This window comes from Nothoprocta perdicaria, unplaced genomic scaffold (assembly GCF_003342845.1).
Source record: "Nothoprocta perdicaria isolate Ctin4 unplaced genomic scaffold, notPer1 scaffold_56, whole genome shotgun sequence".
In the NCBI taxonomy this organism is placed as follows: Eukaryota; Metazoa; Chordata; class Aves; order Tinamiformes; family Tinamidae; genus Nothoprocta; species Nothoprocta perdicaria.
The window spans coordinates 339,582-362,686 of NW_020455821.1; the positions used below are offsets into that span (position 1 = coordinate 339,582).

General features: G+C 38.0%; 1 protein-coding gene across 1 annotated transcript in view; it reads right to left on the reverse strand.

The window, feature by feature from the left end:
• The window catches only part of SH3RF1 (SH3 domain containing ring finger 1), a 73,059-nt gene that overhangs the window by 7,494 nt on the left and 42,460 nt on the right, over window positions 1–23,105 (reverse strand). Inside the window, exons 2-9 of the mRNA XM_026048669.1 lie at window positions 19,203–19,478; window positions 17,785–17,880; window positions 15,793–16,095; window positions 14,987–15,097; window positions 7,890–8,047; window positions 5,318–5,488; window positions 4,902–5,161; window positions 1,209–1,573 (exon numbers count right to left, since the gene is read on the reverse strand). Of these exons, the coding sequence (XP_025904454.1) occupies window positions 1,209–1,573; window positions 4,902–5,161; window positions 5,318–5,488; window positions 7,890–8,047; window positions 14,987–15,097; window positions 15,793–16,095; window positions 17,785–17,880; window positions 19,203–19,478 (1,740 nt within the window). The remainder of the gene's footprint in view (window positions 1–1,208; window positions 1,574–4,901; window positions 5,162–5,317; window positions 5,489–7,889; window positions 8,048–14,986; window positions 15,098–15,792; window positions 16,096–17,784; window positions 17,881–19,202; window positions 19,479–23,105) is intronic.

A 23,105-nucleotide genomic window follows, 5' to 3' on the forward strand; every position in this document is an offset into this window, starting at 1 on the left:
AGCAAAAACCCTCCAGAATGTCATCTAAATATGTGAGAATCTTTAACCTTAAACTCCAAATAGATTTTCTAAAAGCCCTACCTAAAGGCATCTTATTTTGCTTTCAGTTGCCTACAGTAAATAATTCTAAAACCAAGTTATGGTACCTCCATTTGAGGATCATCAACAAAAAATAATTAGAATGCAGGATTGATTAGTGTACAGATTATGAACTTCATCAGAGAGAACAGGTAGACAAAGAGTAGCACAGCAACTGTCTAGAACATGAGAGCTAAAGGAAGGTATTAAAAGAAGGTAAAAAGATTAAAGATTATGATACAGATACCACAGTCTTAAACACAGTTTGAAAGACAGATTTTTCTTTTTTTGCCCATTATATAACATAATCTCATGGTTCACAGGCCAGTGAGAATAAGTTTAAATCTAGAAGAAGGGATTTCAAGTAGAACGAAGGAAAACAGGCTCACGAGAGACTCTACTCACATTTAGAAAAGGCGACTGTCAGCTCGATACTTCAGCTGACTTTTTTTTCCTTTAGCCAATAAACATGGTTTGCAACATGCTTTTTATCTATATATCCATCTGTCTCTAAGAGAATAACTTCATGAAAAAGTATCCTTTCTGCCGATGTAATAAGTAAAATGAGAACCTCATTCTTAAGCTTTTCCACCTACTTATATAAGCTAAACAAATAGTGACTTTCATTAAAAACTATTTTTATTTTATTATAGCAATCTTTTAAAGGTCCTGGAAGTTCACTGTCTTCTGCAATTTCTTGTATCAGTTTAGAGTCACTCTCTGACAACATTTGATAACCATGCTGCTTTCTAAAACATGCAGAAACTTGACTGTAAGTCCAGAAACAGAAAATATTTAAAATTCCAACCGTCTAATGTCTAATCTAATGACTCTTCTGAACTGTGTCAATTCACTTTGTTTTTAATGTTAATGGCCTGCATCTGTTGCCATATTTTAACCCTCCAACAGGGATGTTCTGCTCTATATTTCAATCCATCCTAAATTCTTCTTGTATGGCCAAGAACGGACTTGCCCATAGCTATAGTTGCAAGTAGCTCAGTCTTAAAAGCCGTACAGTGGTGTTACTCAGAAAGTGAAGGCAGGAAATAAAAATAGACTCCTTAAAAATCTGCATGACAGAAATACAGGAGAGTTTGAGATTGAAGGCAGCGATTCTCTTGTCTGCCCACCTTGCTATCCTTGTCCGGTTTAGCGACGGCAGCATTTCCACCGGCTCCTGACGTGTTATCCGGGGACGCAGGGGCTCCAGGGTGAGCGTTCACAGCTCTCCCACCGCCGTCTCCCTCCACAGCGGGAGGGCTAACGCTGGGGGAGCCCAAGGAAGCTGCTGCTGCTGCACACGCCAGCGGCACGGCCGAGCGGCTCACGTTCACAGCAGTGACGTAGGCCGCCGTGCTCGAGTGCGGAGGCTGGAGCTGCTGGGAAGCAGCCGAGTGGTGCGGGATGATCACGGCAGCAGGAATAAGGCACGTTGAGCTCTGTGCCTGTATGGGCGTCACCGCTGCCGTGGGTCTTTCCTGACTGTGCGCAGCAACTAGAACAGAGGAAGAAAATGCAAGAGAATTAATATTTTCACAGGACACATTACAAGTGAGGTACAGTCGCTGTATTTAATTGTACAGTCAATTAAAATCCTAAGAGGCTTCTTTCCTACCATTCTCTTAGGTAATACATTACTGCCGTGTCACATGGCATCAAATTTATCTCACCAGAATAAAGAGTGCCTGGTATTCTACTTGTACCAGTAAGCAACAGCATAACTACAGACCTGTAACTATTATGAAGGTTATCTATGCTGCTGAGACAAATGCTTCATGTATGAATAGAGATGCAAAATGAAGRCTACATTTTAGGTCATAAGAGGCAGTTAAATCCTGTGTGCAACTTGTTTGCTCGTTTAAATATGCTGCATAGTTGTCAGGGCACATAAAACAATGTAGGAAGGAACACTCCTTATAGAAGCTGCTAAAAATATAATTGGATTGTTTTCCCTAAACTATTCAGTAAATCCACAACAGATTTAGTGGGTCTTTCAAACAATAMGCACAGTGGCAATTACTGCTATGAGTGGTTTCTTTGAAAATGTAAGCTATTGTCTCCTGGGATGTTTAAATATAGAAGTAGATTTACTCATACCCTGTGAAATAAAAGAAACATCTACACTGGAAGTTGCATAGGGCTGAATAAACTAACCTTGCTACAACCTAGCTACATAGAACAGAGTTCTGCATGAACAAATTTGTCCATCCCAAAAAGCATATGTTTAAGTGGTCAACAGCACTTGCATTAGGTCATTGGAAGAGTTCAAGTATTTTTATACCACTAAGTGAAATAAACTGTAGACATCTTACCTGAAYAATATGAGGCAGAACGCAGCATCCCAGTACTGCACAGCCTCTTCCTCYCAATATGGGATGGGAAGAGGCATCCCTTAGGTTGGTGCATGCACTTCTTAAATATCAGTTCACTCTGATATTTCAAATGCTAATTGGAGCTTCAGGCTAGCTGTAAGCAATACCCTGGAATCAAGTCTCTASTGCTTGCTCTCTTTATTCTGCTCTCTTCACTAATTCCCCTGATTGCTTGGTTAGATTGAGCCAACAGTGTACTAGCAARCACTGACATAGTTCACGGACTTGATACAACAATCCTATAACTTAAATTATAACCAAGTACAATGTGTAAGATAAGAAACAACGTGTAAGTCCTTTTCAAGAAGAAACCACAACTAAATGCTATGTATAATTTTGTGATACATACCCTTCTCCTCTCTGCCACAGACCCTTTTAAACCCCAAGCACTAAAAGTGTTTTAGATAGGAAGGTTAGGAGGACAGCAGCAATGCAAGGAGAAGTTCTGGTTAAAACAGATTATTGCTGCTGTCTGTTGATTATACGACAAAGTCAGCTTTCTTAAAAATAGCTGCTGTTCTTCAGGATACAACTATACTTGCATGCAAACAATAATGGTACAGGTATGTATAACTTTCTTTTCCTCTTTTCTTATCCCCAATCCAGAAGAAGAATTGATCAGGCAGGGTGCACATTATCCTTCCTGGCTCCTTTCAAATGAAGAAAAAACACTGGACTCCTCAGTAGCTGATGGCAGGCAATGGCTTACTAAACTCATTTGAAGTAGAGTCTAAACTAAACTGGAACCAAAGAACAGGCCTGCACAGTGCATCTTTGAAACTTCGACTACAGAATAATGCTCAGCAAAGGTATTTGGATATTTGGGGAAACTCAAGACAATCACATTGCACATGCTGACTATAAAATTTTCTGCAATATTTGAACATAAAGCATCCATTATTGCTTCACTTTAATTAAATGGGCCATAATACAGAACAGAACTCTGCATCTCCCAGAAGGACACCTTTACACTGCAATCCAATGTAAAGCTCCCCATGAAGAGATGGCAGCCCCTTTCATTCTTCCGTTTTGGACCTGGAAAGCTGGTTGTCATGTTTTCCAGCTGAATTGTAAGAACTTACTCATCTTGACAGAGCAGCACTGAGGAAGTGTAGGAACAGAAGGTCCTCTGGAGCCTGCAAGAGCTTTTTCCTTTGTGCTCTTACTTGGAAGCTCCTCAGCAGCACAAAGGAAGAATTTAGAGTAGAAAACACCTGCGTTTGAGAGGCAGCAATGTACATATGTTTTGCTTTATTTTCTCTTTCTGTCTGCCAATAGCACTTGGRCTCTTTCATTTCATGGTAAAGAATGAAGTTGTTGGACTGGATCAGATGCAATAGTCTTCTACAAGATCATACTGGCTGAAGATTGGGCCAATTCGGAAAATAAAGGTACTAAATAAAGACATCTCCAGATATYCTACCTTCAAAAATAAATCTAGTGCTGAACGTGCACATATTTTCTATAGGAATGAACAACTCTGAAGGAGACGTGGGCTAATTCATAGATCCTGAGACCATAATAATCATAATGATCCTCAAGGGGATAAAAGATTTGGATCTTTTATCTTCTCTTCAGTCCCTAAGAGCAAMTGGAATCCCTAAGGCTGTAATTGGGTGGTATTCTCCTAGCTTGGCATATCCACAGAGAAGCATATGAATTTGGTAAACAAAATATCTTGAAAGCAAAACTATGACTCTTTCTGGATCCAAATTTAAATAACAGGAGGTCACGTTTACTATGATACAGCCTTTCACAGCAGAGACAGAAACAGAACCATCAGGAAAACACAATTTTATGTAATAGATGGTTCACATCTTGAACGCGGCATAGTCATAAGTGTTTCAGATTCAAAGCCAGAAGTTACAGTCAATAGTTTAGAGAACAAACTGGAATGCCTCAAGACCAACCCCGAGCTAAAGCATTGAAAAAGAAGAAAGAAAAAATGCAAAAGGTCTTCAAAGCTGTTAGAAGAGAACTTAAACAAAGTGCCAAATAGAGAAATATGTATTTGTTATGCAGTTAACATTGTCTAAAAAATAAGCTATGACCAAGATGTCCTTATTTTTATTTCCACATCAACTGCATGAGTGGGGAAAGCTCAGACAATATGCCCCCATCACAGATAGTGTTAGAATAAAAAAAAAAGAACAAAAAAAACCCTGAAGTACTTGCATACAAATTCCCTACAGCAACAGCAGACATAGACTAGTACTTGAAAGAGATTGAGAGATGCAACATTCAGAACAATAAGCTAGGCATTTCATAAAGCATTCAGCTCTACAACATAACAACATTAAAAAGCCATTTTTTTTCCCTTTTAATGTAACAAATATTTATACAAAGCATGGCTACAGCTATCTTCTCAGATAGACTCTAGAGTTTGGCTCCTCCTTCCCTCACAAAATTTCTTTTTAAAATTATTACTATTATTACTACTATTATTATTACCTGTTCTAACCGCATTGCGAGCCTGGTTGACCGTCATTTGTCCTGTCATGTGCACAAGGACCTTAGTTTGCGGACTGGTTTGGATATGTGCTGCAGAAACCACAGCCGTGGGCACTGTGCTTGAGTTCACTGCCACACCATTTCCCTGGAGCTTCTGCGATGTCCCACTAGCTGTGGAAGGGCTGACCATCGTTACCACTCGTCCTGCTTGGGCAGCAGTAGACATGGGAACTTTTGTTTGGGACGCACTTGTCACTGTCCTGTCAAAATTCAAAATACAAAAGTGAAACACAACTGAAAAACGAGCTAGTCACTAAAGCTCACAGCTCTTCTATTACCTAGCTTTTAGGATTAAATACAAAATCATTTTGGACTTGAAATTAGGGAATTATTTATCYACCTGTATACAAACATACCTTGTAACTGGGGCCACGTAATTGCCAGGAAAAACACCAATCCTGCTTGTATGCATAGAAGTTCCTTTGAACCAACCATCTTGACAGCGTTCAAACACTAAGAACATTTCTCCCTTYCGCAGTTCCAGTTCATCATCTTTCCGAGGAGTGTATGGATATATAGCAATGTATCTAAATGAGAGACAAGCAGATGATTCTCAGGATATGCAACTACTAAGTGATGGTTTCTAATTGTTTTAGGCTTGTATTTTCTAGTTGAGAGAGAGTCTACAGACACATATGACAAGGCAAGGCAGAAAGCCTTATATATTTGGTGACTGATCACGCTGCTACAGTATTAAAACAGAAGTTCTGGCAATATTAGGGGAAATAATTGTTAAGAATATATTCCCAACTGTGCTTTAGTATCATATTTAATACTTCTAATAAGATCATTCATTTTCTTAAGTTAATGAATTTAATTAGTGTTTGTTGATGAGTTATCCCATCAACTCCTCCTTTTCTCTCAGTATGCTCATTTGCAGTATCTCCTCTTTGTGACAGGTCAGCTTCTTCTGTGGTGAGTACTGATCGTTGGAACTGAAAATATCACCATCAGAAATAGTTTCCAAAATGCAACGTCGAAACTCCCTGTATGCTCCACTCGATGCATCTCCCTGGAACCCCCAGATTCCCTGTAATAAGGGTTTTCTAGCAGGATCTCTCTGTGGTGCTAGAAAAAATGTGTGTTATTGGAACATGACATTAATGCATAAGATAGATATATCAGTTAAATAAAATCAGTTAAGGTAGATAAAGCTTATTTCCTTTTTTTTTTTTTTCTCCCCTAAGCAAAAATATTGAGAACCCTAACATAGTGAAAAATAATGGTGAGGGTTGATAAACTCCACCTCCACTTTTTAAGAGACTAAATACATATAAACATCCAGTATCTGAATTTCCCGCAATTACATGCTGGAAAAATTGCAACAGCAAAATTTCCTTTTATCACATTAAACAGAGACAGTGGTCTACTACTACAGCGTTCTGTTTTCTGCACAAGTTAAACATAAAACTTTTTAAACCTTAAAGCTTATACCCTTACTGACCCAGACCTTTTAGAAATTACATACTCTAATAAATCATATTTTCTCAAAAATAATACACTTTCACCAGAGGCAGACAATTAGGGTGGCTAATGAGCAAGTATACTATGCCCATCTTTTGAAAAACAATCTACAATTACTTGCACTGGTTGCCTTTTCATCCTTGCTACCCCAAGAATAAAAAGAAGCACTCTTCAGGAAAAAATGCCTCTTGGTCAGTAAGGGCTGTATTAACTGTACACTTCTCCCTTTCCCATTAGATCTTTGTTCTTTGCTGCTCGTGCAAGAACCTTGGCATTAACTGCAAAAATAATTTAAAGGCAACACAGTGGCAAAGATATGACACACTGGAAAGAAAAAGCTTTACTGGCACAAGATTTAGGAATGATCTATAAAGCTGCACAGTAAAGCTGCCTGTGAAAGTAGCTAATTGGTGTTCATTAACTTCACTTTTAGTTAAATCCGTCTAAATTTCCCTGGTATCCTCATATACAGCAGTGCTTCGAAGATGGAGAACAGAARTAAATGAGATGGGAACTTGATTAACTGCATTAAGCGTAGTAATCCATTAAAAAATAAAAATAAAAAAGCTGACATGCTGGATGCCAAAGAAACAGCCCAACCCAGATGCACCTGCTGCACAAGAAAGGCATTCTTTTGGAGTGGGAGGAAACCTGGCGGGAAGATAAAATAGAAGATACAGAACAAAAGTGGTCCTTGCATTATTCAAATGCCTTATTAGATGGTTCAACCTCTTCTGAATTTTATTTTTCCTTTTAACTTTCCTCTTCTCCAAACCACACACAAAGAAGCTTCCAAAAACGATGCTGTCAGTAGCACATGTTAATACACAAAATATTTTCACCCAGAAGGATGACGCACATTTCCTTGTATTACAAGCATGAAGACATAGTGCTAACTAGCAGCTTTCTGCCTTCATTCCCAATTGCCACCCCCTAATTAATGAATCCTCAATCAAACTGTACAATCCTCAATCAAATTTCACTCACAACTTGCAGAAGCAGCCTGACAATGTCATGCTAATATAACAGTCTAAATGACACACAGCGTTTGCTGTGTTTTGGCATAAGCTCTTCCACATGAGAACAGCCTTTTCATTCCATTCATAATAGAAAACATCAGATAAATTCACTCCAGGGYTTGCCACTTGCATGTACACAGTCTTCATTCCTAACGCAGGGATTCATTCATCTTCTGCATGATAAATACTTTTATTTTTTGAAGTGAGTACTTTCAATATGCAGCAACATCTGATTATATTTACCTAAGTCATAAATAGCCCTCAGCAACAAGGCTGTTTGGGGATAGCACCTTTATGTATGTTTTCTTGCTTTTGCTCCTCATTATAGGCATGGCTTTCTGGGAACGCTAGCAGAACACAGGCCAGCTGGCAAGAAATAAGTACGTGCACAGCTATTGATCTCATTCCATTTGTCTGACGGGCAACAAGTTGCAATTTTACTTACACACTCGGTCGACTTTGTGGTCGTAAATGTGCAATTGGGTCAGCTGGTCCTGCTGCAGGCCTTGGTGCTACCCCTGCAGAGGGAGGGCCAGAACCGGCTGATGCAACGATGGCAGCTGACAGGAGAGGTGGTGGTGGTGGAAGAGGGGGATTCATATTCTGACATAACGAGAACAACAACAAAAGAACAGCAACAGGTGATTTATATTGTTAGATGGGTTGAATCAGCTGCACAAAAGTATGACATGCTAACGGAATGAGAAGAACAGCTGAATTTTGTATTCCATTACCTACTTGTAAAGCTTAACTGCAAAGCTAGGCTTGTCTGTATTTCTCTTTTTCCAGTATAAAATATCGGAGTCTTGGGAGCTAATTAAGCAAATGGTGAGCAATCTCTCAGTGCAGAAGAAACCGACTACATTGTCTTTAATTATAGCATTTTTAGGAAGGACTTGACAAAAATTCATAAGCCTACCAGGAGGTAGATTTTACATCCTACTGCTGCCTGTACTTCAAAACACGATCGTTTTTRTAACCTGAAGCTGAAACATAATGCACAATTCAGCAGCAGTGCACCCCAAACCACCCCTTCTGGGGGAAAATTCCCTTTGATGTATGGGTTACAAAAGCAAGCACAATATGAGACCACAGCCACTGCACTATTGTTACCACTTTCGCCTATTCTTCTAGTTTAAAGCATTAGCTTTTGAAATTCAGTACTATCAAGACTGGTAATCTTTAACAAACACTCTAGTAAAAAGGCACAGTTCCTTTACGGGCAGATCCTAATGGGGGTTCTGCCTACAGGATTCTACTATGCCTTTTGAAAATCAATGGAGCAATTGTTACCTTCTGCTTTATAAAGCCATGGACAATTCTTTAGGACCTTGTGTACTGACACTCCTGGGAAAAGTTTCTCACAGAAGAACTTTCCCTTCCCCCTCTTTCAAAAATAATTCTTTAATTTACAACACACAAAGAGTGAGAACTTCAAATAAATATATACAAAATCAGAACGCAAAGCAGAAGCAATTTGTTTCATACACCATCTTTGATGTTGAGCAGTCCTTGCAATCTGAAAGAGATACCTCTGATCAATGTCACTGTTCACTTAAGGCTTAAAAAAATGACAAGACAAATATAAAGTAACTTAAGTATTGCTAGGCTCTTTCAGTTCATTGGCATACAAATGTATAGCACCATATTATAACTCTGAAATTACAAAGACTTTCCATTATATCCTCCTACCCCAAAGAGCTCAGTTGTGCACTACTTTGCTTGCTTTTCTGAACCAAAAATTTAAACCAAGTAGGTTGTAGTTCTGCTCTGCAGGGTTATTGCATCACTGCCTTTGGTGATCAAAAAAAGACAGTTCTGAAGTAGTCTTTCACTACCAAAATAAAGAGCTAAATGATCAAAACCTTAAAACACAGGGGAAAAAAAGGAAGAAAAAAAAGAAAAAAAAAAGAAAGAAAGATTGTCTGAAATAGCAAGTACAGTTTCAGTCAAAATTCCTATCCTCAACTACGGTATAAATAGCCAGGTAAATCTCAAAGTAAGAATATTAAAAAGTATTCTGCTTGTGTGTGAGAATTCCTTAACTGACTGCATCCAGCACAGCAGACAAGACCTGCTGAAGAAACATAATTACATCCTTTGATACTAACAATTTAGTTATTACAAAAACTACATTTGCTTCAGATTTTAGAACTCCATGCATCAAATAAGATTTTAAATGTATCCTGATATTACCAGAAACTTTTCTGTCTCAAATGGCTTTATAGAAGATATTATTCTCCTCTCCCTACTAGTTCAGATAAAGACAAGCAGAATACAAATACCTAACTTTTAGACAACCTCTCTTTAGAATACAAATCCAAATTTAGGTATCTAGATAATTCATACATGATAGAATGCATAAATCCACATTAGGACATAATCAGGTGGACATCTTTAAAATTAAGCCTACTCATGCACGGTTATCAAGGTGTCACAACTTCACTCCTTCAGTATGGCTGAAGATGCAAAGAGTGGACAGTATTTAATCGACGTGAATGCATAATGTATACAAAAGGTTATTAGCAGCAATAAAGCCACCTGCTCTATTCAGGTTCCGCTCCCTCCCTGTGTCTATTACTATGGTAATGAAACCTGCAGTGAGCTGCAGCCCAATTAAACTTCAAAAGATTTGGCAAGTGCTCAGAAATCCAAACAAACTACCTGATAGGCCTTAGAGGACAAGTGCTCCTCAGCTTGCACTGCTACAACTTAATAAAATTGTTCCAGAAAGCTTTAGCCAAGTTTAAGAACTCTGGCATATAGCCATTTTTGTAGATACCAAGAAACAAATCTACCTCTAGGGCACAAGCCAGTTTTGATTCATCCTGTGTTCAACTTTTATGTATTAAAAAAAATGCAAACCTCACATGATTTAATAAAACAGGTTTATTAAAATAATTTTAAGAGTATTTTCATTAATGTAGTTGAAGAGAAGGAGGGAGAAGCAACCTTCCTGCAACTACGCTTTAGCCAGAAAATGTACTCTTGAGCATACAAAACAGCATATAAAGCAAGTCCCTGAAATAAATGATCAAACTGTGTAATGCTTCACGTGTTTATGCAAAAACCTTCAACAAGTAGCTGTACTCATACTCAAGAAACTCATATACTTCTAAAGTTCAAATGCAGACTATGTTCCCAAATCAGTCAACTAGAGACCAATAATCAACTTATTCAGAGTAACAAACGGTAGAGAGCAGTGGAGCAGGGGGGAATCTACAATATTAATTGTCTTTCCTCCCAGAGCATCTAGGGAAAATACATGGCTTGTACCATCCCTGGTGGGCTAACAAATTAAGGCTCATGTTTTAAAACTATAACTGTATGTTTGGAAGTGGTGTCAGAACTCATCGCTTCTTTCAGYTGCTTCCTCCAGCCCACCAAACTGCCCAGAATTTCTGTCGCTTACAACTCAGAGTTGTCATTTAACACTCCTCCTGATTCATTTAGCACTATGGAATCAGCTGGAACCACATAAAAGAGACCTAAATGCCATCATTTTTGACTCATTACTAATACTTCAGACTATCTTCTGTGTAAACATACAGGGATGGTATTTTTCCTTCTAAGACAAAGACCAGAAGGAACACGATTTTGAATTTTGAAGCCTTTAACATGTAGGTGAATGTAAATCTTCTAAATACAGAGCACCTTTTCTTTTTCCTAACAATCGCACATATTATGATTCCATATCAAATTCAGTACATTCAATCTTAAAAGGGAACAATACACTCTCTGTCAACTATTGTCCAAATACTTCAAACTTCATATGGGAATATATAAAGGCAGAATTAAAGTAAGGTAAATTGTATGTTATCGTTCCACTCCTTGTGAAAGGAGCCTGACCTTGCTGTGATATATTCTTTCTCCGTTTCCTCCCCATATCACAGCTCGAAAGGCATATTTTGTTTAAGATTCTTTTGAGCAGAATCTGTGGCAACCAGAGCTCCTCCATTAGATAACGGCCTTATAAATCACATCCAAGAATTCCCTCTCAAGCAAATGAGGCTTGCATAATTGTGTGCACATATTTTCTCCCAACAACTGTCCAACTTGCTCTCTGCTACTTAGATTTTAAGAACTTCAAATATACTAAGCATCTACAAGTTCAGAAATGCCCGTGGCCAAGAAAAGAAGAGCAATTAATGCTCCTCCTAAGGATGAGTGAAGTGTGAAGATCCAACAAGTCTTCTAAGCGACACGAGCACACACAAAACCTCAACTGCAAGTAAAGTTGGTCTCAGGACATAGCTACTTTTATCTCAAAGAATTAAAAAGCCAGAAGAACTCAGATTAATTAAAGCTGCTGCTAAAAATCTAGTTTACTGCTGTAAAACAACACTTTTAAATAGATTATTGCAGGTTTTTTTTTGATTGTAAGCAAAATTTTACCTGTATGACAAGTAATAGATAAGGTCTGTGATCATCTAACAGTGTTTTCTTACTTGTCCCAACTTCAACTATAAAATGAAGCTGTAAATTACCTCATACAACTTTTGTTGTGAAATGGCATCTATAAAAGACTACTATAGACAAATTAAATAAAATAAAATTGGTATTTCTTGAATGATTGCACTGTTTCCAAAAAAAGCCCACTCTCAAAACATGATCATATACATGTACACAGATACCAGACTTGCAGGCTCCTTAATGCTAGAAATTCCTCTCCACTGTCTTACAGTGACTTACTTTCCAAACAATCGAGCTCAAAATATCTCCTCTTGAAAACAAATAGCTTGTTTTCTTACAGAGAGTAAGACAAGACAGTAGCTTTTCTTCATTTATAAGTCTGAAAAATGTATGAATTCAGAATTACAATGGAGGAAAAGATCCTCCTCTTTTTCACTGATTAGCAGTCATGCTCATGCTCTAATTCTTGTCTTCCCCCCTAGTCCAAGTTTGGTGGGAAGAAGTTACATCAAATGGCTTGTCTTCAGAAAGATGAAGTAGTACTATAAAAATCTCAAATAAGTAAAATATCTTCACACTTAAAATAAACTCCGAACTCTCCCTGTTGCAACGTGACTCCAAGCCATCTACTATCAATATATTATATTGTACAGTCACAAATAATCTGTAGCTTAAAATTAATCTTTAGCATGTTACAGAGCATATTTGCAGAAGGGCTAATCCTGAAAAACAAGAATATCATTTTCTATCTTGACCTATCAGAATTGTTCTGCAATTCCCCAAATTAAAACAAGAATTTATGAAGCAAGAGGAAAAGTGGAAATAAAAGTAGAGTTCACAGTCTGTAACTCCAAACTGCATCACCATCTAGTATCATCTAGAGGAAAAGAACACAGGAACCACACGACTGCAGGCTGTGCTGCCAGCTTGTATTTTATCTGTGCTGACTACAAGGCAAGAAGGAACGAACATTATGTACAAAATGTTACTGACTTTTAAAATATAGCAGTGCAAAGAAGGTGACAGACAATAACTCAAATTCTCCCTGGGAATTACATGCCTAATTGAAAACTTAACCAGGAACCAGGTTATCACACAGAAAAAGTATCTCCAGAGGACCTAAGACAATCATGCCCAGGAGTTTCACTCCATGTTGCATTTAGCACTGTTATTTAATCCCCATGGCTATCAGTGGCACGATCTTTTCTGAATCAACTTATGCAACTAAAGCACCCAAGGTTGCTTAGTAACTTGGCACTAATGCCAAAATAAAGTATTTTTCCATGTCGGGAATCCAAGAGAGAAGTTCTTATTTTTAATAACAAAGAAAAATGTTAGTCATGGGTTAGCAGGGGGTGGGGAATGGAGAAGCTACTTCTGACAAAAGCCTGGCAATCATGCTTTGAATCATGCCTACCTCACCCTCTCCAAGGCTGAATGTCCTCAGCCACAAATCAAATTTACTGCTGGATATTTGTAGCATACACAGTAGCTAGACTTATATTCTTCTTGACAGCAAAAATGACATTGATGCTAATTTGTTCAGTGTGTACAGATATTTAACTAGAACAGCATACAAGATATCTAAAAAAATACGAAAAAATAGCATGTAAGCAGCTAGTTGATTCTAGTATCAGATGCATACCTCTCCTGCAAGAAAATACCAATCTATATGTAAAAGGAGATTACTGATTGGTTCCAGATTAGCATTCTTTAACAGTAGCATTGCACAGATGGCCCACAGGCTGAGGGAGCGCTAAAGGACAAATGCTACAGAGCAACCGGCTTACTCAGTAACACAGGGCACAAGCATCCTGTGTATATAATTGTCAGCAACAAGGCCCTTGATCTGAAGAACGCACGCAACATCGTTACTTAGTTGCATGACAGCACCCACCACATCACCAGTGACGATGAAAACAATTGGTGGGATCCTAGTGAACATGGAGTTGAACATAAACTTGCAATGCTTCACACAGGACAAACGAATACATGCAAATTCTCAAGACACATATCAGTCTGGGGGAAAAAAAGGACTATGCTATCAATATTTTCACCATGAAAATGACTGTGCACTACTGTAAACAGTTCTGGAGTGAGTTTTAAGACAGATAATGAAACACTGAAGATGATTCAGAAAATAAAAGCGCAATTTAGATGACCAAAAATAATATCTTAAGAGTTCAAAGGAAGTATAAAAACAAAAAAGCAAGCTGTTAGTTGCCACCAAATCACATCTAAGATTTAGAGAACAAAAAGCTGATAGCAGAAGACTCTTCAATTGTGTAGACAAAGACGTAAAATGATCCGAGGATGAAAGCTGAAAACAAAGCCAAACAACTTCAGCAGCAAGGATAGGCACTGTGCTTTAGTTGCTTTAAACTATAAGAATAATTAGTTGCTTTAAAACTATAAGAATAATTAGACACTTAGGCACACAAGTGCTATGATCAAATTCAAGGTTGATGRAGTTCCCTCAAGGTTTCTGAATACTGGTGTCCATACACTTTATGGCAGCTAAAATCAGTCTCTGGTAATTGCATTAGGATAGAGGCTATTCCTGAGCTGGTCCACCACAATCCTAACAAAACAAAGCATTTTATTTATATGCTGCAAAATGCTCCTTCCTGCAAAAGATTGTCATTCACAACATTGCCTTCATTTTTATCTACAAGATCCAACCTAGTCAGGCCAGGTATGTCCTGTATCTGCCACCTGTGTGTACACAATCAAAATACAAGTATTTAATCAGAAGTAAAACGTGGATTTTTTAAACTTATTTCACAGAATTCTCCAAGTGTTGAGTTCAGGAAGACAAAAGAATAGCTAGCAGCTGAGGTTTCAAGTTATTTTTTGCAAGATCTTGCTTTTTTCCCTCCACYTCCCAGCTTAATCTCCAACTCATCCTGGAAAGAAAGACTGTTCTTGAAGAAAACATGCTTATATTTTCAACATAAAAAGGAAAGAGGATAGCCAGGGAAACGGATAAACATCACAGCACTCAAGGTATTTATTATTTTGCCAGTAACACTTTTGCTGTTCAACACATGCTGTTGTATCACATATATAACACACTTACAGTCTTAAGCCCAACAATTCACAGTAGTACATTCCTTACGAGCTACTTACACCAAGAGCTGCTTGGTAGGTAACTTCTGATGGGAAGGTAAATGAAGGCCCTGTTGTAACTGGGCTGCTAGGAGGTGGAGTCACAATCAGTCCTGTGGTACCAATATGAACCTGTCAAAAAAAAAAAAAAAAAAAAAAAAAAAGAGTCATTTTGAGCAGTTTTGTTGGTGTCCCCCCCATAAATAGCAGTCAAATCCCAAAGATGTGAAAACAAAACATATTTAATAGATCACATAAAATAAAACCGACAGTACTTTGTCTCTGTTACTATTTCCACTCCCAAGTTGTGATTTTTACATGAAACGATCGCTCACCAACTACTGTTACATGAGACCAAACAATAAAGCCGGAGAAATGTTTCTTCTTATAARAAATCAGATTAATATGATAGGTTTCTGAAAGTCATACAAGTTTGAGGTAAATCTAGCTTTTACTTGCATGCAGTTTATGTTCACTATTACAATAATTTTAGAACAAGAAATTAATCCCTATTATAATCACTATTATAATCATTTTAGACCAAGAAATTAWATTATTGTATTTTCTAGTTTCCATWACTTAATAATCTTCATAACACTCAAGAAATTAACAATGTTTTAAGAAAAATCCAAGACTAAAAGTATTTTTATAAATAGCTTTGTAAAAAATAYATATCTATTTTAAATCCTCTCATCTTGGAACACAGGCCTTCTGAAAAATTTAAGTTAATATTAATCAAATTAATAAACTGGAATACATAACCTGACAAAATCAGAAACCTGTATAGTTATTGTAAAACACATAATTGATGATTTCTGGGAAATTACCTGAGAAGGGGCACTACAGGAAAGGCCTGTCAGCTCACTTATGCGGGCGGCCGCCGTTGGGTTGCTGGAGCTAATGAGAACAGGAGGACTGATTTCCATTGAATGGCGATTCTGAGAAGACTGCGAAGACTTGTTGGACATAGTGAGGGAGGTAAAAGAGTGCCGTTTTTTGGTGTTCTTCTTGGTATCGGTGTGCTTTTGGGTTGAATTGTTATGGGTTGCCCCAGAGGTACCTTCTCCAGAGTCTACAGCAGAGCCTGATGGCTTATCCAATTCTATCAGCTGCTTGGCTGCTGTGTTAAACTGCAATAAATAAATAAATAAATACATAAATAAAACCAGTATTTTAGTATTATTTATAAAAATCAACTGACTAGAACACTAATTTCCTTTTTCTTCTATTCATAAGAGCAAAGAGATTGTACACCTTCTATGCTGTACAGCATAAGATCCTGAAGTGAAAATGTTTTTCTTTAAGCTTACCTAAAGTATATTGGTTCATAAAGAACYTTCCCTATTTGCTATAGCAATGTTGCATGAAGTGCAAATAAAATCTTCCTCTACAGAAAAGAAACGYGGAATCTTATAAAGTTTCTTTTTACTGTAGTTCAGCTCGAGGGAAGAAAAAAAGAAGAATGACTTGCATTTTTCACAAAACCATTATTTCCTTCACTTCAATGTTGGAATATATTCTGTGAATGAGTAACAKTTTTTACACTAATTGTTTCCAAAAAGAAGTCTCCATTTTCCAAATCGTTACAGAAACAGAAATTGGGTGGCTCATTAAACAGCTTGCCCAAGTGCCAGGAAAAAGCTTCCTCTAACCTGGATAGGTTGAGTGATCAGTTTAAAAAAAGCACTACAAACAGCTGTATTGGCTGAACCGAAGGGGCAGTTAACTGCAAGGAGCATCGAATGAATTGCCAGGGATAAGAACTTCTTAAATTGGATTTTAAAGAGCTCTTAAACCGAAGTCAGAATTTCACTGAGCTTTTTTTCTTTTTTTTTTTTTTTTAAATCATGTGTACTCTTCTCTCCCCCGAAAAATATATCTGCTGATCCTTAAAATGAGGACATTAGAAATGGAATTAATAGAATGTAGCTCAATTCTTGGCATGGTTACACCTTTCTTCTGTGTTCTGAAATACTTATTTCTCATCCCTCTTGTAACATGGAATTATTTCTGTTCTTTTATCCTTCTGTCTCATTTATTCAAAAGGAATCTCTTCAGTGCCAGAAGTGTACCCTGGCATGCACCTGTAGCATACGCTTCAGAAAAAGGCAAGCACTACTGCAAGCCTCTATGCCCTTCTGTAATGCAAATGACAATAATTATTATTGCAGCTGCACACACTTAATCACCTATTAATTTCTACGTAGAGGACAAAGTTGTGGCTTTTATCTATGAAACACTTAAAGGCTGGAGAAGCTATTTCTCAAGGACTGTTTCTCTCTGTAAACTCTCATTGACAAGTATCTCCAATACAGGAAGAGACAGGATTTTACCTAAGGGTTTGTTGGATGCAGTTCACTGCTTGACTTGCTTAGCAATATCCTATATTTTCTGACTTCCTAGTAGTACTCCTTTGTTTTTGAGAGGTAGGGATTAGTACAGTGCAAAGCTTACTATTCCTCTGACTAACTGGCTGCTTTTGCTTTGTGTGCAAGTGTCGTTTGTGACTGAGTGGATGACACAAAGTATTAACTAGAAAACCGAGTGACTGCTTCCAAGTACTTCCATTTTGCTTCCAAACAATGGAAATGGGTATCAAAAGGGTAAGCAAAAATCAAAGGTTGAACAGCTGGTGGTGAACATTCCCAAATTAAGCACACAGATTTTTCTGGTCTTGGATTATTTGTATCTCAGGCTATTATAGAATGATCATCACTACTAATTGCTTTAGAAATGCTATACATAGTTTGCAGCACTCACTTTCTACAAAATGAAATACTTCGTGGACACAACCTTACCCAGGGCCCAACTTTACTCACCTCAACGTATGAGATGGGAAATATCCCTATCTTGTCAGCCAGCATTCCTTCTGCCCAGTTTTCATCCACTCGGCGAATTACAGTCAGAACATCGTCCTGCGAGAACATGCAGTGATTATGTCTCTCAGTTCCAGTTAAACTTCTAATTTAATTCCCATCCATAGCATGGAAGCATTTGGCAAAGGCAGTATGTGGAAAAGAATTGGTACAGAAGGCATTTCATAACATGAAAATGCATCTTTGGTAACTGAAGCCATCTCCAACTGCTTCGTTTCCCATTTTGCTCAATTTTGACCAACTATCCACAGCTCACCCTGGTCATTTGAGTTTGACCACAGTAACAGATGTCCCACTACTTCATTCTGTTGTCTCCCACCAGATTTCTCTTAATTCTCTAGCATTGAGCAACAGAACCTCAATGTTTTTATGTGTCCAGTGACTCATCATTTAACCTTCCTAGAGGCTGTTTTCCTACTTGTATAAGAATTCTAGTAACTGATACAGCTTTTCAGATCTACTCTGAGCTTTTTAAAATATCGTTTTGAGAACGTTATATAAAAAGGTTTCAACGGAATATTAAACATCGCTCTCTCTATACTGAACTTATTTCATATTTAAGTTGAAGGATTTAGAAACATATACCCATAGGAAATTTAAAAATAAACCATATAGTTTGCCAACAATTTAATCAAAATTCACAAACGAATACCAGCAATTCTTGAAAGTGTTTATGTAGTAAAAAATGCTGTGTCCATATGCATTTGTACCAATTTAATGAAAAGTTAACCTTTGTTTTTTATGCTTTTTAGTCACCCTTTCCATTTAAAGAGCTGAAGGCTGAACAGGAATGTGATTAGTTTGCATTTCGTCTTATAGTATTTGTGAAACCTAATAARTTATCAAAAACTGAACAAAATAGTTCCACTCTTATTTGTGATTACAGTTTTAGTCGATTTCATTTTGTGCTTTGCAAGAGAAAAAGTTACAAAAGAAATGAAGGAAAAATGTAGTGTATCCCAAAAGAATACGCTCATCCCAATGAGTAATATTACAGAGTTCAGCAACACTTCATATTTATTAACTAGATCCTATATCATCACTTACTAAAAGAAAACTGAAAATTGATATCTATTTCAAATAAYTTTTTAAAAAATCACAATTTCTCTATAAGAGAGAGTACATTTAGTTCATAATTATGAAAAAACACATTCTCAAAAATAAACCCCCAGAGAAATTATATGCAATTTAGAAGCAAAGAAAGGCAAGACCAATGTATATAGGAGAAATATTTATAGAATTACTTGCCCTTGTTTTTTCAAGTTTTGGCATATCCATTAAAAAAAAATGCAGGCAAGACTATGTCATACCAATTYTTAGCCAAGTCAATGAATAACAATTAAACTTTGCTTTGTTTTTACCTTTGAAAATGGTAAACAGTCTTTATCTGCTTCCTTGTCTTTTACTTCAAAGTCATAAAGTGCTTTGCACTGAGGCGGAGGTTGAGGTAAAGGTTTAATAATCTGAACAAAGTTGGTAGGAAAAAAGCCGTGAACGCCATTGACTTCTCCATGATACCAATTCTCATCCACCTGCCGGCGTAAAATGATGATATCTCCTTTACTGAATTTAAGATCTCCAGGTTCTTTTCCCTCGTAGTTATACAATGCTTTGGCACATGGTAACTGAGGTACTCCCTAAGAAGAAAAATAAATCACCATAATTAGATATGTATTGTTAAGTAGGATATTTAAAGCACTCCTTGGGAGACTCTGAATGAAAATAAATGCTTAAAATTAAAAAGTAAAAATAGATGCGATGAAATTATTTTATTCTAGTGATTTTACCCAAATACACAGGAAAAGCTGGGTAACTGTATAACCTTAGCACCTTTTTCTTTACATTTCTTGATGATTTTCAGTAACTGAGTTACTGCTAGACAAAAGAAGAGGCAAAATAAAATGGTAATGTTTCACCCCTCCTGTCCAAATTCATTAAGTTTATCTGTTAAACAATTCAAAGGTAATTACTGGAAAGTATCCTGACTAGAGCATTTGAGAGATCTAACGGAACAATGCTGCAAAGAAAAACACAGTACTATGATAACACATTTGCTGTAAAACATGTAAGGCGTGTTTTCTGCTTGTCTGACTTGCTTWTTCATTTTTTTCACCTTAGCTATTTCACAGACACTGGGTGCTAAGAATGAAGACATAATGGAGGTGGTTACCAGCTTGAAAAAACAAATCCCACTCTATTAAAGATAAATTACTTTATCCTGGAACAACCTCTTTATTAATGCATTTTTAAACACAGCTAAAAACAGTCACTGACAGAAAATACAGAAAAAGAAATTCAGTTCAAGACATACATTCTTGGGCTTCAGTTGATTTCTCTGGGTCCGAAAACAATGAACAGGGCTAGCTCTCTTAGTCTCTCCTCATGCACCAGATGTCCAAGATCTTTAAATCTTCCTTATGGTCTTTTGTTGGGCTCACTCTACTACAGCCTTGTCTGCCTTGTACCACAGTGCCCAGCACTGGACACTACTGCACACACAGCATCGCAAGGTCTGAGCAGAGGGCAAGGACCATCTCCCTTCACCRTCTTGCAATGGTCTCCCTAATAGTCTCCCTTGGTACCCCAGGATACCAAKTGCCTCCTTGGCCACAAGGGCACTTTGCTGGACAACAGAGTCAACAGGGTCCACCAGGAGCCCCCAGGAAGGCCTKGCCTTTGCTGAACTTCATGAGGTTCCTCTCTGTGCACCTCACCAGTCTGCCAAGGTCCCTTCAAATGCACAGGGCTCTGGTGCTTCAGCCACTCCTCCCAGTTTTGTATCATCAGGAAACTAGAGCTGTCCTGTGGTCCAGGTCATTGATGAACTGATGAACTGGACAAGTCTGGACCCAGTGTCGACCCTGGCAGGGGGCACCGCTAGCTATGGACCTCCAACCAGACTGCACCACTGATCACAASCCTGAGCTCTGCCATTCTGCCACTTCTCCATCCACCTCACTGGCCTCTCACCCGGCCCACACTTCCCAGGCTTGCCTATGAGGGTGTTACAGGAGACAGTGCCACGTCAGGCAACATCCACTGCTCTCCCGTCACCTACCCTGCCAGTCTTTCCATCCCAGCAGGCTATCAGATAGGCTGGTTAAACACGGCTTCCCCTTGGTGAATCCAGGCTGACCACTCCTGATCACCTTCCTKCCCTGTGCCTGCCTGGAAATCCCACATGGAGTTCTAYACACAATGTCTGAGGAGAGGCACAGTGCAAGGAAATCCTCAGAAGGAATTGTCAACTAAGGAGTCTGTCTCATTAGAAAGAGGACATGGAGTGGTTAATGATGTATTTAATACTTTTAACAATTTAGATTTTGTCTTTCAGTATAATCTATTTAGAGACCCTTAATTTCTGTGTATGATTTTATAAACAGACTAATTATTTCATGAATGGACAAATAATTTCTTCAAAATTACCATATTCAGTAATCCTCTGTCAATACCAAAACGTCAAAGGATAACCATACATACAGGTACAGWTGACTATGATTTACATATGAATACAGACAATTCACAGTTCCACCTCCTGCATTCTGGACGGGTACTCAATCTATTATAGTTGCAGCTGTCATACTATTGTCCCCAACAGCTGTTGGTCTTCACACTGAGGCAAACAATATGTTTATTTAGATCACACTTAACTGCACTGGCACACATTGTAAACAATGTTCATCCAGAAACCCGAACAGGGGGAAAAAAARCTATATATAATGAATCCACTAGGGAATTTGCTGATCCTAACTGACTGAGCAGGACATTCAGGGACCAAAATAGAACAAAGAAAAAAAACAAGTAGGTGCCATCTCTTACTCCTATATGTTCAACAGAGTAAAAAGATGAAAAGAAAAGCAAGCAGYATCAGTCCTAAATTAGGAGGATCCAGTAACAGGACTCTCCCAGTGGACATGTCCACTTGTGCCAGGGAGGCAGCATTCTGTACCCTGGCACAGATGAAGCCTTAGCATTAGCTATGTGCATAAAAGAGAGGAGGGGAAAAAAAACCTTGGGGTTATTGTACAGCTTATTTTGCTAGGAGAACCAGAATAAGCTCAAGTAGCCAGAATATCCCCCACACGWATGCCCCCAAAATGCAAAACCCCTTCAAGGAAACAAATTCAGGGTCAGCAGCACCTTTATTTTCCCCCACCCTGGTCTCCCTCGCTGYGGTGCTGCTGCCTCCCGCTCTGCAGAACTGCCCTGTTCCCCACTGCTATAATAGAGCCTGTGCTGCCCAGCTCCCTGGAAAGTGGCTGGATTTACCCAGAGCATCCATCCAATTTTCACCTATTTCAGACTCACCGACCCTCTTTTTTTCCAAAAGGCCAAGAGGCTTTCCTGCAGAAGTACTGTTCATTTTCACAGAGGGAGAGAGAGAGGAGAAAGAAGAAAAAAAAAAAAAAAAAAAGATTTCTGGAATTGTTTATATGCAAAAATCAAAACTTTAACAGCCTCCACAAAAGGCTGGCCTGCTCAGACACCTCTGCAGTAGTTTGTATAGTCTGCACACTTTTTTTTTTTTTTTTTTTAATAACTCTGAGTTTCCTGAGAGCAAGTCTCTCTCAGAAATARAGAGTCACGAATTTTTGATCCATTTGATCAGAAGGGTCTTCAATTACACCAGTTCTTTGCAATTTCATTACAGCAAAGGCAGAGAAAATGCTTTGCCTTCATCCATCTTTTTCCTGTTTCCTTCTCCATACTGCTCATCTCCTAAACCRAACCAGCTACATTAATAACCAGAATGAGAAAGTAATTATTACAGATCATCTCCAATTATACAGCAAGCACAAAGGCTATAATTTCACTGCTGGAGAGGCACTTTTACCAGTATGGTCATTTCTCCCCACCCTGCAAAGAACAAGTATTTTAAAACACAAGTTAGTCCATAATAAAAGCTGCCTTTACATAGAAAGCTCTTAGTTAATAAGTTGTGGTAACTGTATCAGTCAGCTTGTTTGCAAGGTAGATTTGGATTGAGTGATTTTCCCTCTGTACATATTCTCTAGTATATGCAGGCACTTTTGAGATTTCATTTCAAGCTGACACTCAGAAAACGTTTTCAAATACAGTACTGCTTCTCTAATCACCTAATGCCTTCCCCTACAAATTGTTACTTCTTGCTCAGATCTTCCCATTGCATTTTTTGTTTGTTTCTTTGTAAAGAAGCYGAGAGCAATCCTTGACTGTGTTGTTCCTTTCTCATTCTCTATGGCTTACACCAAGCTGCCCAGTTCTATGTGCAAAAACATCTCATT